Below are 16,545 nucleotides of genomic sequence, written 5' to 3' on the forward strand. Positions count from 1 at the left end.
TGTTTTAAAGTGTATATATATATATATATATATATATATATATATATATATATATATATAGGCTATAGTATATTTTATATATATATATAGTATACAACTTTATATGGATATATATATATATATATATATATATCTCTTATTACATTTTTATTTTTGTGCATACATTTGTGCATGTGTGTCTGTGTTACTGTAAGAGTGTGATGTAACAGTAATTATGGATGATCTGATTCTGGGTGACTGTGGATGGGGTTGCTGGGTAACAGCACCATGGAAACAGTCGCCGGGACAATCATGCATGATTTGTCTGATGTTATTGTAAGAGCGTGATGGTGCGAGGTCAGCAAGCCATAGCTGTTTTCCTTCCTCTTTATCTACTTAAATTCACATTAGATGTCTGTACGCTTAAGAGTTATTATGTTTGGATCTTTTTTTAGGTTAAGTCAATGTAAGATTCTCACTGTATTGAACTCAGGTCTGATGTGCTCAAGTGCTTTGCTAACAAGTTTTTCTACACTCTTTCGGTCTGTTTCAGTGCTATGTGCTGAGCGAGTGGGCCAGATGACTAAGACCTACAATGACATTGACGCTGTCACAAGACTTCTGGAGGAGGTGAAAATGAAAAAGAAATTATGTGCATTTATTATGATGCTAGACTTTGGGGTCAGTAAGACTTAAAAAAAAAGAAATTAATACTTTTATTCAGCAAGGATGAATAAAATTGATCAAAAGTGACAGTAAAGATTTATAATGTTACAAAAAAATTCTATTTCAATTAAATGCTGTTAAAATACATTAAAATAGAAAACAATTATTTCAAATTGAATTGTAATAATAATGAACAATATTACTGTTATACTTTATTTTTGATCAAATAAATGCAGCCTTTCAAGAGCACTTTCAACAACAACATAAAAATCTTACAGACTCCAGACTTTTGAATGGTAGTGTATTTGAGAATCTTTTCTTCGACTCTTTCTACAGAAAGAGCGGGATCTGGAGCTCTCTGCCCGCATTGGTCAGTCCCTCCTGAAGAAGAATCGCATACTGTCGGAGCAGAATGAATACCTGGAGGAACAAGTGGGCACCATCAGGGAAGAGGTACAAGAACAGATTCATTACAATGTGTAGGTAAAAGTGTCTCTGGTGCTAAAAATGAGTTGCCCCTGCTGATATACTGTGCACAGAAGTACGGCAACTTAGTGTATTCAGTAGCTTTTTTGAAGTTTCAGCTCAGTTAAGTTTGATAAAATATTAGTAATGAAATGAGTAATGACAATTAGCCTACATAGGCTAGGTTCAACCAGTTAGTAAAGATGAAGTCATGAGTAATGACATCATTAATGATAATCAATTTTGTTGATTTGATTGTACCGCAGGTGGCTCAGCTGCACCATGAGTTGAATTTAAAAGACGAGCTCCTGCAGTTCTACACTAATGCAGCGGAGGAGAGTGAAGAGGGGTCTGGATCACCCACGTAAGTCCACTGTGTTTTATAACACTGTTCTCATTTGTCTCTCGCTCAAGGCCAGTGTAGCAAGTTCTGTTGGCTTCAGTTAGGATATTTTTAGCTCAGGTGTTTTTCTTCAGGGCTTTTTAGCTATATTTTAATTTAGAATGTGTAACTAAACAATTATTTTGTTATAACACTTGTTATTTCTGCTGAATTAGACAGCCCAAAGATCTTCAATAAAAGTAAAGAAATCAGAATTGTAATATTTTTATATTTATAGTTTTTTTGTTTTGGGTTCAGGGGTCAACAGGGAAGGGCTGGAGTTTCTGCCCCTTGCGGTTCATCTCTGGATATTCTGCAACACAAACTTCGAGACCTTGAGGAGGAAAACCTTTCTCTCAGAGCAGAGGTACATGCACATGCAGAGAAACTATATATATATTAATATTTGGTTAAAGGTACTTTATTTGGTTAAAGGTACTTTACAAAATTACAAAGAACATTATGAAATATTTGGTTAAAGGTACTTTACAAAATTACAAAGAACATTATGAAACAGTTTATAAATAATACTTATTTATATTTTAACTTGACTGAGTACTTGTCTCTCTTTCTTGTCCTTAGGCGAGTCATCTGAAGTCTGAGACAGAGTCATATGAGGAGAAAGAACAGCAGCTGGTGAATGACTGCGTCAGAGAGCTAAGTGAGTGAAATGTTGGCATGAAGTGGAGATGTAGAGCTCTATATTTTAACAAAACTAAAATAAGTCCACCCTTTCTCCTCATACAGGGCAGTCCAGCATCCAGATCTCCAGTATAGCAGAAGAGCTGGCCAAAAAGACAGAAGATGCCTCTCGCCAACAGGAGGAAATCACACACTTACTCTCTCAGATAGTGGACCTCCAGAAAAAAGCCAAAACTGTGAGAGTCGTTTGCATCTTTCACTCTAGCGGAGAACTAATTAAAAATATATATGAGATAAATTTGTGCTGAGATTTACATGTGTATGTGTGTTTGTGTATGTTTTTGTCAGTTTGCCATTGAAAACGAAGAACTTTCTCAGCACCTTTCGGCAGCTAAAGACGCTCAGAGACAGCTCACAACCGAGGCACTTTATTTCAAACATAATAAATCAGTATTCCACGTATTTAATCTTACAAAAGCAAATGTGAATGTTATTGACTATTGTTGGTTCCTCGCACACACAGCTGCAGGAGCTGGAGGAGAAATACTCTGAGTGCATTGAAATGCTCCATGAGGCTCAAGAGGAGCTCAAGAACCTACGGAACCGCAGTGTGTCTGCAGGAACTCCTCGACGCTATCACCCTCTGGGACTTTTTCCCATGGTACACAAACAAACACGCAGTTATATAACTCATGCAAGGCCAGTGCTCTAGGAGATCACAAACATGTGTATATTTTGGTTTAATGTCTGCTGGTGTGGATTTGCTGGTGGGAATGACAAAAGCTGGATAAGACTTGGACTTGCTGATACTGCAAGTTAGCTAGCAGTCAATTTACACTACTGTTAAAATGTTTGGGTCAGTAAGATAAAAAAAAAAATCAGAAAGGACGCATTCAATTGATTAAAAATTACAGTAAAGACGTATGTTGTTTCAAAAAAATCAATTTGAAACTTGAACTTTCTATTCATTAGAGAATCTTAAAAAACATGACATTTTACTTAAGTTATTCTCAATTTCTGACTGATTTGGTGATGACATTTATGAAAGCTACTAATATTAAAAATGTATTAATTTTTAAATTAATGACATTTCTGTTCTGCTAGAGATGTGTTTCTCGGTAAATTCTCATTTCCATCATAATCAATGAAACCTTTTTGGAAGACTTTGTTCTGTAAAATGCTAAAATGTTATACCAGCACCCAGCAGGGTGCGGGACTGCAATTTTTTTTTTTTGTTCTAAAAATTACAAATTGTACAAAAATGCCAAATGAATTGAAAATCTAATAGTACATTTTATGCATTGAAATGGGAATTTAAAAAGTCTGAGAGGAGAACAAGCCCCAAACAGAAAAAAATATGGTATTGTTTATTATAACTAATTACTGTTATAATATTATTATAATGTTATTTATTATAAATAATTGTTTTTCTTTGTGTTTATTTAAACATATTTTGAGGACTGAATTGTATCCAAAAGTTAGCTAAATCTAAAAGAACATTCTTTTGGGGATGTCCTCATTTGTAAAAGTGTGTGTGTGTGTGTGTTAGGACTCCCTGGCTGCTGAAATTGAGGGAACCATGAGGAAGGAATTGAGTCTCGAGAATCCTGACAATGAAGAACAGAGGTTTGAACCTTTTTTCCCCTTCCCATCACACAGCACATTTTCTTTCATTGGTCATTATCTTTTTTTACTTTTACTCTCAATGAATCTTTGCATTCAATCACAAAATATGCTTTTGTCTCAAGGGTCCGTCATAAGCGTGTGTTTGAGACTGTGAAGAACATCAACCAGTCCGTCAGACAGCAATCTTCGGCTAATTCTGCTACTAACATCCCTGGGTCCAATCAGACGCTGTCCTCCCTTAGCTCCGCCCTATCCGACAGTGATAGCAACAATGCAGCACCTGATAACCGTACACAGAGCATGCTCCAGGAGACCGGCTCCTCAGATGCTGCGTGAGTCTATTATGAGGCTATACTTACAGAGGCTGTAAGCAAATAACTTTCAATTGACCTTTAGCCAAATCATAATGTAGTCACTGCTTTACTGGGGAAACAATAAATGCATGTTAAAGGGGTGGTTCGGGATTTTTGACATCGGACCTCATTTTTAAGTCAGCCTGGTTGTTATTCATCAGTGGAGACATTTTTTAAAAAAAAATTATCCAGTCCTTATATTTGGATAGTTAGCCGATGCTAGGCTAGCGCGAGTCAAGGGTAGATGTTAGCCAGCCATTAAAAACCGTTTTACCCACTCTACAGTGCACCAAACGCAAATCAATTATAACACTAGACTATCGATGCAAATGTACGTTGAGAGAATAATGTTAGAAATCAAACTTACCTTTCATCTCAATGATCCCAAAGGAACTAGTTTCTCAGCAGCTGCGGAATTTTACTTTGCTCCAGTTAGTAATGCGGCAAAAAGTAAACACAGAAAAGAAGCGCACTACAGTGTGTGCAGTACATCTGTGTACCGGCTCACTCGGTTGCCTAGGTAATCAATATCACTCCGCTGCTGCTGTAGACAAGGCTTATGATTACAGGGAACAAATTATAACTAATGCAATGTGATGAAAGGTAAGTTTGATTTCTAACATTATTCTCTCAACGGACATTTGCATCGATAGTCTAGTGTTATAATTGATTTGCGTTTGGTGCACTGTGGAGTAGGTAAAACGGTTTTTAATGGCTGGCTAACATCTACCCTTGACTCGCGCTACCCTAGCATCGGCTAACTATCCAAATATAAGGACTGGATAATTTAAAAAAAAAAATGTCTCCACTGATGAATAACAACCAGGCTGACTTAAAAATGAGGTCCGATGTCAAAAATCCCGAACCACCCCTTTAAAATAGTCATGGGTCTGAAAGGTCACTGGTTCTGGCCCACTTGAATGAGTTTGTGGGTCATTCTCAGGAAAATCAAACATTTGAGTTTTACATCAAAATAACACATTTAAAATATAACTCATGAAGGGGGACATGCAAATGGCCTGATATTCCTGATGGAAAAGTTGAAGCTATCAAATACTGTGACTAGTTCAGCATCCTTTTAACTACACTGTAACAAGTGATCAGTTGACTTAACTTAAAAAAAAGTGAGGAATCCCGTTGCCTTAAAATTAAGTAAATATACGTCATGCGTATTTGAAAAAATTAAGTTATGTGGAATTGTCAACTTCACATAACTTAATTTTTTCAATTACACATGAAGTTTTTTTTAGGCCTACTTATTTTTACGGCAACGGGTTTCCTCAATTTTTTTAAGTTAAGTCAACTGATTACTTTTTACAGTGTAAAATGAGTATGACCCTTGTTTTCAATCATACGACTTTCCTTGTTCTCTGACTGCAGAGTGGACGCCTCTGAGAAGCGATCTGGCTCCGAGGAGCTCAAGCTCGCTCTGCGGCGACTGTCTCTACGTCGACAGAACTGTCTGAGCGAGCGTCTCTTCTTTGAGGGGGAGCGGGGGAGGCGTAATCGGGAGCCGGCGGACAGTGGAGATTTTTCAAACCGGCTTGTCCACAGTGAGAGCATCATGTCCCTGGGCGCTTGGTCCAGTCGGCCTTATCTTCCCGACAAGCTCCAGATTGTCAAACCTCTGGAAGGTGACCGAAATACCCAAAATGTCTATCCTAAGACATTCCTGCATTACCGTTCAAGACCACGCCCACCCACTATGATGCTTTTCAATTCACTGTGGACGCTAATGCATCCCCGCAAACACTCCTACTTTAGAGAGTCCCGCTCCTGGGTAAATTTACACTAGTGATCCGGTTTTTATGAAGTTTTGAAAATGGATAAATGTAAAGGAATAGTTCACCAAAAAATAAAAATTCTGTCATCTAGCCTTTTAATTTAAAAAAAAGCTAATTTTGAATGAAACACACCCTCCACTGTATCACTTGGCAAATGCAATTTATTTTGCATTTGCAATTACTGTTATGCATATTCATATATTCTATAAAAGCTCTACTATGAGGCAATCAAAGAGGCAGGACTTTATTTGTGTTTTATCTATGCTATTCTATGTATGTGAGATGTAAAAGAGTCCCATTAGTCATTTCTATATATTCTAGTGTCTAATATAGTGTATGAAGTAGTGATTTAAATATTGATTTGTCAAGTTTGTTGTGAAAGTTCTTGGGGGGGATTTCTGTTTTCTATTTTATTACCGCCACCTAATGGACAATAAGTGAAAAATAGAACTTTTGTTTGTGTTATTCTTCATCCATTTTTATTCTGTTTCTGTATTTCTTGTACTTGTATTTTTCCCTCATCTCTTATTCTGTGTTTTGCACTTTTATTTAGTATATCTTCAATAAAGACATCTTATTCTCACTTTCTTTCTTTCCTTCATTTTTTGTTTTTCATTATCACTTCATTGTAGCATTGTTAATGTGTTTGTTTTCACACTAAGTTGATGTAGCCACTGTGTAAATTAGGTTATGAAATCACACAGCTCTCCGTCTCAATATCCCTCGTGTCTTTTTTTCCTAGGCTCAGCTACCCTTCAGCACTGGCAGCAGTTAGCTCAGCCTAATCTGGGAGGTATCCTGGATGCTCGACCTGGTGTGGTCCCGAAAGGCTACCGTCCTCTGGAGCTGGATCTGGAGGAAGTTTATCACTATGCCGACTACGAGGAGGATGAGCCTGGAGATCAGTACTTCCAGAACCTTCCCACCACAACCACATCTAATCCCAGTGTCCCTCCTGCCCATAGCATTGCTCCCTCAGCCTCCCCGTCACCATGTCTCAGCACAGGTCACGCGTCCATAGAGTTCTCAAGTAAGTCAACATGTTTTTGTGTGCTTCAGACAGTTGATTGACAAATGTCAATATTGCAGCTAACGAGCCTGTTATAAAAAACATGCACACCTGCAAACAAATGCTGTTTTTACAGGCGACACAAAACATGCTGCTCTCTTCTCTTCTCGCGCTAACTGTCTTACGTCATTCCCCCCTGTGGCTCAGTGGTGAAAATCTAAGGCTTTCGCGCCATAGATCCGTGTTTGAATCCCAGCTCTGGCAGCAGGTCAAAATTATATAACAGCTGCTCTTTTCACTGCGCTCGCAGCCAGCTTCCTTACGATACAGAAAGCGACCCCGCCACTCGTGCCCTCCCGTTCATAACGGCAGGGTTAGAGTATTAATGAGGGTTCAAAAACAGGTGAGCCCACGCCGGCCCCACCCCGCGTGACTCACATTCTACAGAGAGAGACTTTTTTCTCCTGTGCTTATTCACCAAACGGACGAACCCACGCCGGCCCTGCCCCCGCGTGACACTGTACGCTCCCCTGCAAACATACGCTGTTCCAACAGCAACTCTAATGAAGAAATAGCGTTTTTACCATTTTCCCCCTTTGGCTCACGCTGGAGGTATTCTAAGGCCCCATCCACACTACTGCGTTTTAGTTTAGAAACGGAGAATTAAAACGAATACGATCTCCGTCCACACCAGCGTTTTAGCTGCCTATTAGAATTGATCTCTGTCCACTTTAAAACGACTGAAAACGCGGATCACGTGACCATTCACCAACACTGGGCATGCGCGTGCCGGTGTAAACCTAGAGACTTTCAAACATAGACTGTAAAAAAATGCTTTCAAACATCAAAATGTCATTTATTAATATGTATTATTTGTGTCAAAATGACATATAAACATCTTTTCCTATTCTATTTTGCCTGGAAACGCTTCCAACAACTTGCGTGTCGCATGAAAAATAGGTCTATTTCTAGCATGCACACGTTTACCTCGCGAGCCGCGCCTGAGACGCGGCAGTTTACTGTAAGAAACTGTCCCAGCGGGTGGAGTTTACTGGTACTGAATATTACCTGTGTATACTCCATAACTGATGACACCCAATCATAGAGCCGAGCGTGAGCCTCTGCGTCATCGTTTCTAAAGTACTCCGCCCTCCGGAGATTCAAAACGAAAAACGGGTCGGCAGCGTTTCTAAACTTCTCCGTTTTGGGTCTCCGTTTTTGCCGTTTTAGTGTGGACGGGAGGTGCAAACGTAGCAAAAGGTCTCCGTTTTTAAACGAAAACGCAGTAGTGTGGACGGGGCCTAAATGTAGGCTGTGTGTTTGCCCACTATAAAGAATGCACCCCTGCACACAAGCACTGTGCCAATAGCACACAAGCAAGAAAACAGCTGGGCAGCCGGGTCCCTGTCATGAAGCTGTCCGGCCCCAGATTTCATTCAGTCCACGCTGGAGGTGTTCTAAATATAGGCGGTGTGCCCACTACAAAGTGTGCACCCCTGCATATGAAACGGGGACCCCGACCCAAGATTGTGTTGGACCCCGAGCCTCGAAAACCTTCCTAGCCACGCCGCTGGAGGTGTAATAAATGTAGGTTGTGTGCTCACTATAAAGTACGCACCCCTGCACATAAGCACTGTTCCCACAGTATCAGTTCTCCCTCCAGCTCGCATCACAGGCCATTCCTGAGATTCGCCTTCAAGGGGCAGGCTTACCAGTACACAGTACTACCGTTCGGCCTATCACTAGCACCTCATACTTTTACGAAGTGCATGGACGCAGCACTCACCCCCCTGAAACAGCGGGGAGTGCAAGTGTTAAGGCCCGTTCACACCAAGGACGATAACTATAAAGATAACGATAAAGATATAATTCTAAAAATCGTTCTCCATATTAAAGAATAACAGAGTTCACACCACAACTATAACGATAAAGATATGAGGAACGATATCGTTGGGATCACTTTCAGAACGATTTTTTTCCAGCTGTCGAACGATAAAACACTGACAGCCAATCAGAATCCATTCTAATTTAAAGATCTCGCGCATTTAAAATGGATCTGGATCATCCGGGCGCGCGCGTGCTTAGAATAAAAAGACCGTTATCGGTCGTTGGTGTGGACGCATATATAGTTATCTTTATCGTTATCTTTATAGTTATCGTGCTTGGTGTGAACGGGCCTTTAAATTACCTCGATGAGGCCATCCTTAAAAATATTTTGGTTTGCAGTTACAGCAAAAAAAAAGAAAAAAAGGGTCGTAGGTAGGTCTATATTTTTTTATATATTAAAAAAAAATATATAAAAAAGTAAAAAATTTTTATATATATAGGTATATATATTTTTATAATATATATTTTTTTTTTTATACTGTTTACACCAGGCCACTTCATGCGTTTTCTCAGATCGGATTGCAATCTGATTGATCAAAACGATTCCATTTACACCTGTTTACATAGGCTAAATGTGTGGGGTTTTTTTGCGGATATAAATCCGATCTTCAATTCCCGCTATATGCAGATTTATTGGAGTGCACATCACTGAAAGCAACAGTTATGAGATACATTATTTTATTGATCATCAGCTAAAATTTCTGAATCAAAGCCCGCAACAAGAGAAAGTGGAAACAGCCCTGGTAAGATCATTTCGTTTCTTTACATTTAATGAAGATGATTGTGTGTTAAGCGTCTGCGACTTACTTTCACTTTGATTTGCTATAGTACGTTGATGCTCAGCTTCTCATCTGCGGCGATGCGTGTTGCAGTAGCGTCGTCATATCTGACTAAAACATGACATATAGCCTATAACACGCTCTCACATGTTTATTTTTTAATAAACTATATTCAACAACATATAAAAATGAAATAATCTTTAGAGTAAAGCCGCAGCCATCATTACCAAGCGCGAATCATTGACAGTGAATGAAACGAAGCGAACTTAGCCTACAGGCCGTAGTGTGACATCCGTTAACCAATGGTGTAAACATAATCATAGATGACGCGCCACGGGTTTTTATTTAAAAGAAAAAACGTAGCTTATGTTTGTATGTAGGTCTAGGCAATTTATATTTACAATACTTAATAACTAATATTATTTTATTGCATTTGTATTAGTTGTTTGAAGAGTTAAAAAAAAAAATCGGTCGGTCTTAACGCAAGTTTACAACCGGCAAGTCGGTCGGACTAAAAGGGAAAATAAATAAATAATTGGGTCGGTACTAAATTTACAGGGTCGGTCGGGTTACGGCAAACAAGAATATTTTTAAGGATGGCCTGATTGGCTGATTATAGCCCAATCTGAGACACAATTGATAACTCACAGATCCTGGCTCCTCTGCCATCTAGAATGCCTGGGTCTAAGGATCAATGCTTCCAAGAGCACACTGTCTCCCAGCCAGAGTATTTCTTTCCTGGGAACAGTAATAGACTCTATACTAGGGCTGTCACTTTACGTTCGAAAATCGATTGCACAATCGATCGGACCAACCAACGCAAGTTTCGAAAACGAAAATAGGGAATCGATTTTAACGGTCTTTTCTCGGAGCGCGTCCAGCTCGTCATGTTATGCCCGCATATATGCCCGCAGCGAACGCGCGTCATTTGCAACTGCAGGCTCTGACAAACACGCATAACAGCAATGATCCTTCTGCATAATGTGTCTATTTTTACTACAAAACTGTGAATTTTCCCGGTATTCAGACAGTCTCATGCATTCAGATACAGATTCGGGCAACGGTCTATCGCCTACATAGGCGAAATTTGTTTGGCATTTCTAATCGTAAACACAGCCATGTTGAAGAATGAGGTAATGTTTTTCATATGCTGCGTGCTATGGCTGTCCACTATGCTTATTGCTTTTCGAGAATGTTGCACTAGTCATTGTGCGCGAAACTTCACGCCAATAAATCATCAGAAATATTGCTGACTTGTGCGCGTCAGGCGCGGCGCGCCCTCTTTACGTTCGTCCTAATGCCTGTTAGTTGTCCGTGGATTTGCCCATATATGGCGTTTTATTTTTCAATTTTCGATTTTACAATCGATTCAATGAACACTTATGTCTCAAAAATCGAACAAGATTTTTTCATAAAAGTGACAGCCCTACTCTATACAAATAAAAGCGCACCTTACGTCAGAGTTCGCCCTCTCCATTCAACGCCTAGCGCCATCTTTCAGCGAGATTTCAGGGGATGTTGGGTCTTATGGCCTCAGCATCATCAGTACTGCAGCTTGGACTACTGCACATGCGTCCTCTCCAGCGCTGGCTAAAACCCCGTGTATGAACTCACGCGTGGCAATCTGGCCACTTACAAGTCAGAGCGAGCCAAGACTGTATCAAAGCACTGGCTCCCTGGAAAGCAGCCGACTGGTATCAGTCGGGAATGAGTATGGGTGTGGTTTCAAAGACAAAAGTGATCTCGACAGACGCCTCCAACCTAGGTTGGGGGGCCCTTTACGAGGGCAGGCCCATCTCTGGCCTATGGTCAAGCACAGAGAGGCGCCTACATATAAACTGTCTAGAGATGAGAGTGGTTGCTCTATCACTGAAAGCTTTTCTCCCGTATCTGAAAGGCCACCATGTCCTGGTCCAGACGGACAACGTGGCAGTGGTGTTCTACATAAATCGCCAGGGCGGTCTCAGGTCAAACAACCTGTACACCATGGCCAAGAATCTCATTCTATGGGCTCAGCACAGCCTGCACTCGCTGAGGGAGCCCCATGGAGATGTTTCTGAGGAGAGATCCCCCTTTATGCTGACGAATGGGAAAATCTGGCATCCCCGTCCCGCCTTGTAGGCCCTTCATGTATGGCCCAAGCGTGCCGCACAAGCTCTGAAAAGTGAAGCCAAAATGTCTCGATCGCCCCCCGGTGACTGGTCCTAGTATAGGTCATAAACCCCGCCTCCCTGTGTTATTCAACGGGACTTGAGACCAACTAAACAATTTAATTACACTTCAAATATATTTTTTCCGATGGTGGTTTCTGTCATTTACTGTAGTTTTTATCATGCTGATGTAAATTCAAGTGTTTGTTTTTAAAATAAGTTTGTTTTTAGTTAGTTATTTGATGCTATAAAAATGGTAGTGTGACGTCATGATTGACAGCTGTGATTGACAGGTTATCTGAGCGAAGTAGTCACTGAAGCACCAACAGACTTTTTTTTCGGGATCTTCGGAGGACTGAGGAGATTGGAGCTTTAAATTTAATATCTAAATTTCTATAATTAATTATTTCACACCTAGAGTGAGGGCGGGGCCTTGATTTTGCGGCTTTACTTCCTGCTCACTACTGCGCAGGTCTGGTCCCGAAATCGCTAATGCACAGACTCAAGCCCCAAGATGTCAGCGCCATATCGGGACACTGTCGGCTTCACTTCTCACCAATGGAAGAGAGCGAAGGGGCGTTGTCCATATTTTTTTACAGTCTATGGTATGGCCCCTTAACGGGTACCCGGGTGTTCCCCGGAAAGGGTGCTAAAAACCATCACTGAAGCAAGAGCACCTTCCACAAGGCGCCTCTACTCTCAGAAAGGGGTGGTATTCTCTGGCCGGTGCGCAGCACGGAGCCTGGACCCCTACTCGTGCAAAGTATCAAGTGTACTCGCCTTCTTGCAAGAGCTCTCGGACGCGGGTCGCACCCCCTCCACGCTCAAAGTGTATGTGACGGCCATAACAGCATCTCACGCTCTTGTGGCCGGACAATCACTAGGAAGAAATTACCTTGTCGTGCGTTTCCCTAAAGTGGCAAGGAGGCTAAACCCTCTGCGACCCCCCCCCTCTTTGCCTATCTGGGACCTCTCCACAGTCCTGGAAGCAATGAAGGGTGCCCCATTCGAGTCGCTTCGGTCTGCGGACCTGAAACATCTTTCGCTCAAAACCGCTCTCTTACTGGCGCTCGCTTCAGTCAAGAGAGTGGGCGATTTGCAAGTGCTATCAGTAGAGGTTTTTTTTTAGTTTGGGCCTAACGACTCCAGAGTCGTCCTTAAGCCAAGGCATGGTTATGTTCCTAAAGTGCTCTCGACTCCGTTCAGAGCACAGGTTATTTCGCTAGCAGCTCTTTCCTCGCCAGAGGACGAAAGAGACGCAAATTTTCTCTGTCTCGTCAGGGCTCTTAGAGTTTATCTGGAGCATTCTGCCTCATTCAGACAGTCGGAACAGCTCTTTGTATGCTTTAGCGGCCGAATCAAGGGGCTCGCTGTCACAAAGCAGAGATTATCGCGCTGGATAGTAGATGCTATCGCACTGGCTTATGAGTCTAAGGGCCTTCATTGCCCTTAGGCGTCAGAGCTCATTCCATGAGAGGTATGGCCTCGTCATGGGCCTGGTCAAGTGGAATACCTAACAAATATTGCGTAACCCGCCGTGCTACTGTGCTTTGATCAGGGGATCGCTTCAGTCGATTAAACCTGAATTCCTTGGCTAAGAATGGATGCTTATAAAGACATAAGCCACGCCCATTCTGGCGGGCTCTGACGTGCCAGGGCGTGAAGCGGCCTGATTGGTTCGCGCGCCTGAGCCGCCTCGCCATAGGTTCGTGCAGTTGCCGCAGCACAGCCAATGACAATGAAAGGGGTGGTATTCTCTGGCCGGTGCGCAGCACGGAGCCTGGACCCCTACTCGTGCGAAGTATCAAGTGTACTCGCCTTCTTGCAAGAGCTCTTGGACACGGGTCGCACCCCCTCCACGCTCAAAGTGTATGTGACGGCCATAACAACATCTCACGCTCTTGTGGCCGGGCATGGCCACACTGGCAGGGGATCGCTTCAGTCAATTAAACCTGAATTCCTTGGCTAAGAATGGATGCTTATAAAGACATAAGCCACGCCCATTCTGGCGGGCTCTGACGTGCCAGGGCGTGAAGCGGCCTGATTGGTTCGCGCGCCTGAGCCGCCTCGCCATAGGTTCGTGCAGTTGCCGCAGCACAGCCAATGACTGCGCTAGTTGCTCATCTGTGTCTGCTGTGCAGCTGCACTGCGTTTTAAAAAATTTGGCTTCAATATTCTCGAGAAAAGGAGTTTTCCCATAGCGTAAGCTAGCCTTACGCAATACTCGTTCCCTCATCTCAGGGAACCGAGGTTACGTTAGTAACCGAGACGATTTGCCCATTGTCCCAGGCAACCAATTTCCTATAAATTAAGCTAACACATTTCAGGTTTCATACAAATTTCTCAAATCAATATTTCAAATCTGTGTATTTGGTAAGTAGCCATGTAAATTAAAAAAAATATTTAAAAAAACTTGTTTATTTAGATAAAAATAAATGAAAACGTTGCTTTGTTCTCAGCTTTTGTACCTTTTTCAGTGTATTTCCCAGGCAAATGCATGGCTCATACAAGTTCAACCTACACCTTCACCACCTGCAAAATCCTCCATCCTTCTGATGAGCTCACAAGGGTGACCCCCAGGTAATGTACTGTCCTGTAACTGAGACAATAATTGTCAAGCCAATCAGCACATAATGTTCTGCTTCTCTGTCCAGTTTAAACCCCGTCCCAACCTCGTCCTGCGTGATTTCAAGCAGTCTGCGGTCGACGCCTGCTGTCACGCCCTGTACTCCTCGCCGAATGAGCCTGTCCCAGTCACAATCCTTCACCAACTTGCGGGACCCCACAAAAACCTTCAGCACGTCATTGGGGCTGGTGCGCCTCCTGCAGGAGAGGGGCATCTCTGCTGCCGTGTACCAGCCTCAGAGCTGGGACAGAGGCAGTGGAGGAGTCCTCTTTTCCACCTCAGTTCTTCCTCCGCCACCTCATGACCCCCACCGCCCCAATACCCCACCCAATTCCCCCACCCGCCTCACTCCTAGCCCGGGATCGGTTGTTTCTGATTCAGAAACCTCTATGCCTTTCTCTTTCAAAAGCCCATCCTATGAAAACTTTTTGGCTTCCAAACCGGCACGGTCCATTTTGAAAGAGGTAGCAGGGGTGTCCGGAGCTCAGGCTAAAGACTGTGAGAGCCAAACTGATGTCAGTATGTATAATCTCAATTTGGTTGATAAGCTGAAAAGGTTGGGTTTGGCAAGCCCCGGGGCTTCTGGGGCAACAGGGGGTGGGATTCCAAGGCCAGGCCCACTTATAAGTCATCTTGGTGCGCTACGAAGGGCAGGGTCCCCCTTTAGTCCACTAAACGAAGGGATGAGGAGGAATCGGAGCTATCCTGCTATGGTTGGGGCCAGTATGGCGATGAAGGGGCCCGGCCCTCAAGGGGATGAAATGTTACTGACTTCTAAACTACCTAAGCAAACAAGTCTCAAATAAGTTATGCATAATAATGAATCACACAATCAATAGATAGGACACTAAATTACTAACACAGAAGTCATAACTTGTACAAAGACACACTAACTTAAATAATTAATCCAATTTATTTTTTAATCTGTATTCATTTGCTCACCCTCATTCCAAACATGTATAACTTTACAAGATATATTATTTTGAAGAATATTTTAGCTGTTCATACACTGAAAGTCAGTGGGATCCAAAACTATTGGACTTCATTGACTTTTATTGTATGGACAAAAGCCAAGACATTTTTCATAAACATCATTACACAGTCATTTGCTCTGTCACAGTCACATCATTTCCAACATTTGGAAGGACATGAGGGTGAAAAAATAAAGACATAATTTTCATTTTTAGATGAACTATCCCTTTAAAAACACATAAGTACACACATAAGTTTGAAGTTTCTCCACACTTAACTCCCTGAATTGCTCTGTAAAATCGAATGCAATATGTTCCTGTACCTATGGTGCTGATTGTACATAACCTTTGACCTCACTTTCACTTCCCAGGAATAAACCATCAAAGGAAGGAATAAACCATCAAAAAAACAATTGAACCAGAAAATCTATAGTCACATGTATGATTCGATCACTATGAATTAGAACTAAGTTATCACATTTGACGTGTAGTTTTTGGAGCTGATGGTATTTCCAGGATATAATAAAATGTATTGATTCGGGATCAGTGGTGTTCTGCCCCTGCTTTGGGCAACTATAGAGATGTGTTCTCCCTGGATGCCTGCTGGTTTTGAAGGGTGGCATTTGAGGCTGATGTATTCATGCTGGCAGAGAGAATGTGTAGGACAGGTTTAACTACTCACCTGACCAACTCTCTTTTCGTCCATTTATCAGTTTATATCTTTTTTCGAAGATAAATATTTAATAAAGTAGTGAACATTGTAGCTTTTGATTCGATAAGGGGAAGAATAAATTGAGGGATGGCTACATGGATAGACTGATTTCAGGAAGTGCTGCTGTATACATATGAAATTCTACATATGGTTCCCTTTCAGTTGCTCACATTCGACGTGACGGCTTAATTAGTGATCCCAATTACGTCTCCGTTACGTCTCCCGCTCCCTCCTTCAGGGAACGAGGGTTACATTAGTAACCGAGACGTTTTCTATGATAAAAAAGCGAGTGCCTGTATTTTAGTCATCTGTCATGTCTTTACTGAACGATTAGGAAACATTTGAAAAGCTGGAGAGCACTGTAAACTAGAATGAGCACTGAGCACTTGTGTTTAATTGCAATTTTATTGTCTTTATTCATTTACCTTGTTTTTCATGTTATTAAAATGTGCACTTTGACGTTCTAATGTGCTGTTTAACACCACCTGTTTCTTTAAGTTTTTGAGATTTAGTT

At 41.8% G+C, this 16,545-nt stretch overlaps 1 protein-coding gene across 1 annotated transcript; it reads left to right on the top strand.

The window, feature by feature from the left end:
* Window positions 1-531: 531 nt before the first annotated feature.
* Window positions 532-16,508, top strand: trak1b (trafficking protein, kinesin binding 1b). The gene is made up of 14 exons (XM_081375757.1): window positions 532-609; window positions 982-1,098; window positions 1,377-1,474; window positions 1,751-1,859; window positions 2,075-2,153; window positions 2,240-2,370; window positions 2,483-2,557; window positions 2,658-2,795; window positions 3,684-3,760; window positions 3,883-4,092; window positions 5,494-5,747; window positions 6,640-6,927; window positions 14,200-14,302; window positions 14,377-16,508. Exons 1-14 carry the CDS (start codon window positions 559-561, stop codon window positions 15,152-15,154), a joined length of 2,508 nt encoding a protein of 835 aa, XP_081231883.1. The 5' UTR covers window positions 532-558; the 3' UTR covers window positions 15,155-16,508.
* The last annotated feature ends 37 nt before the right edge of the window (window positions 16,509-16,545 follow it).

Source organism: Scardinius erythrophthalmus, assembly GCF_964197995.2.
Source record: "Scardinius erythrophthalmus genome assembly, chromosome: 10".
Classification (NCBI taxonomy): Eukaryota; Metazoa; Chordata; class Actinopteri; order Cypriniformes; family Leuciscidae; genus Scardinius; species Scardinius erythrophthalmus.

Coding starts and splice junctions, on each gene's coding strand:
- trak1b (XM_081375757.1), top strand. CDS start 559: ATGACTAAGACCTACAATGACATTGACGCTGTCACAAGACTTCTGGAG. Junction 1,475..1,750: donor GAGGGGTCTGGATCACCCAC/GTAAGTCCACTG, acceptor TTTTGGGTTCAG/GGGTCAACAGGGAAGGGCTG. Junction 6,928..14,199: donor CGCGTCCATAGAGTTCTCAA/GTAAGTCAACAT, acceptor TACCTTTTTCAG/TGTATTTCCCAGGCAAATGC.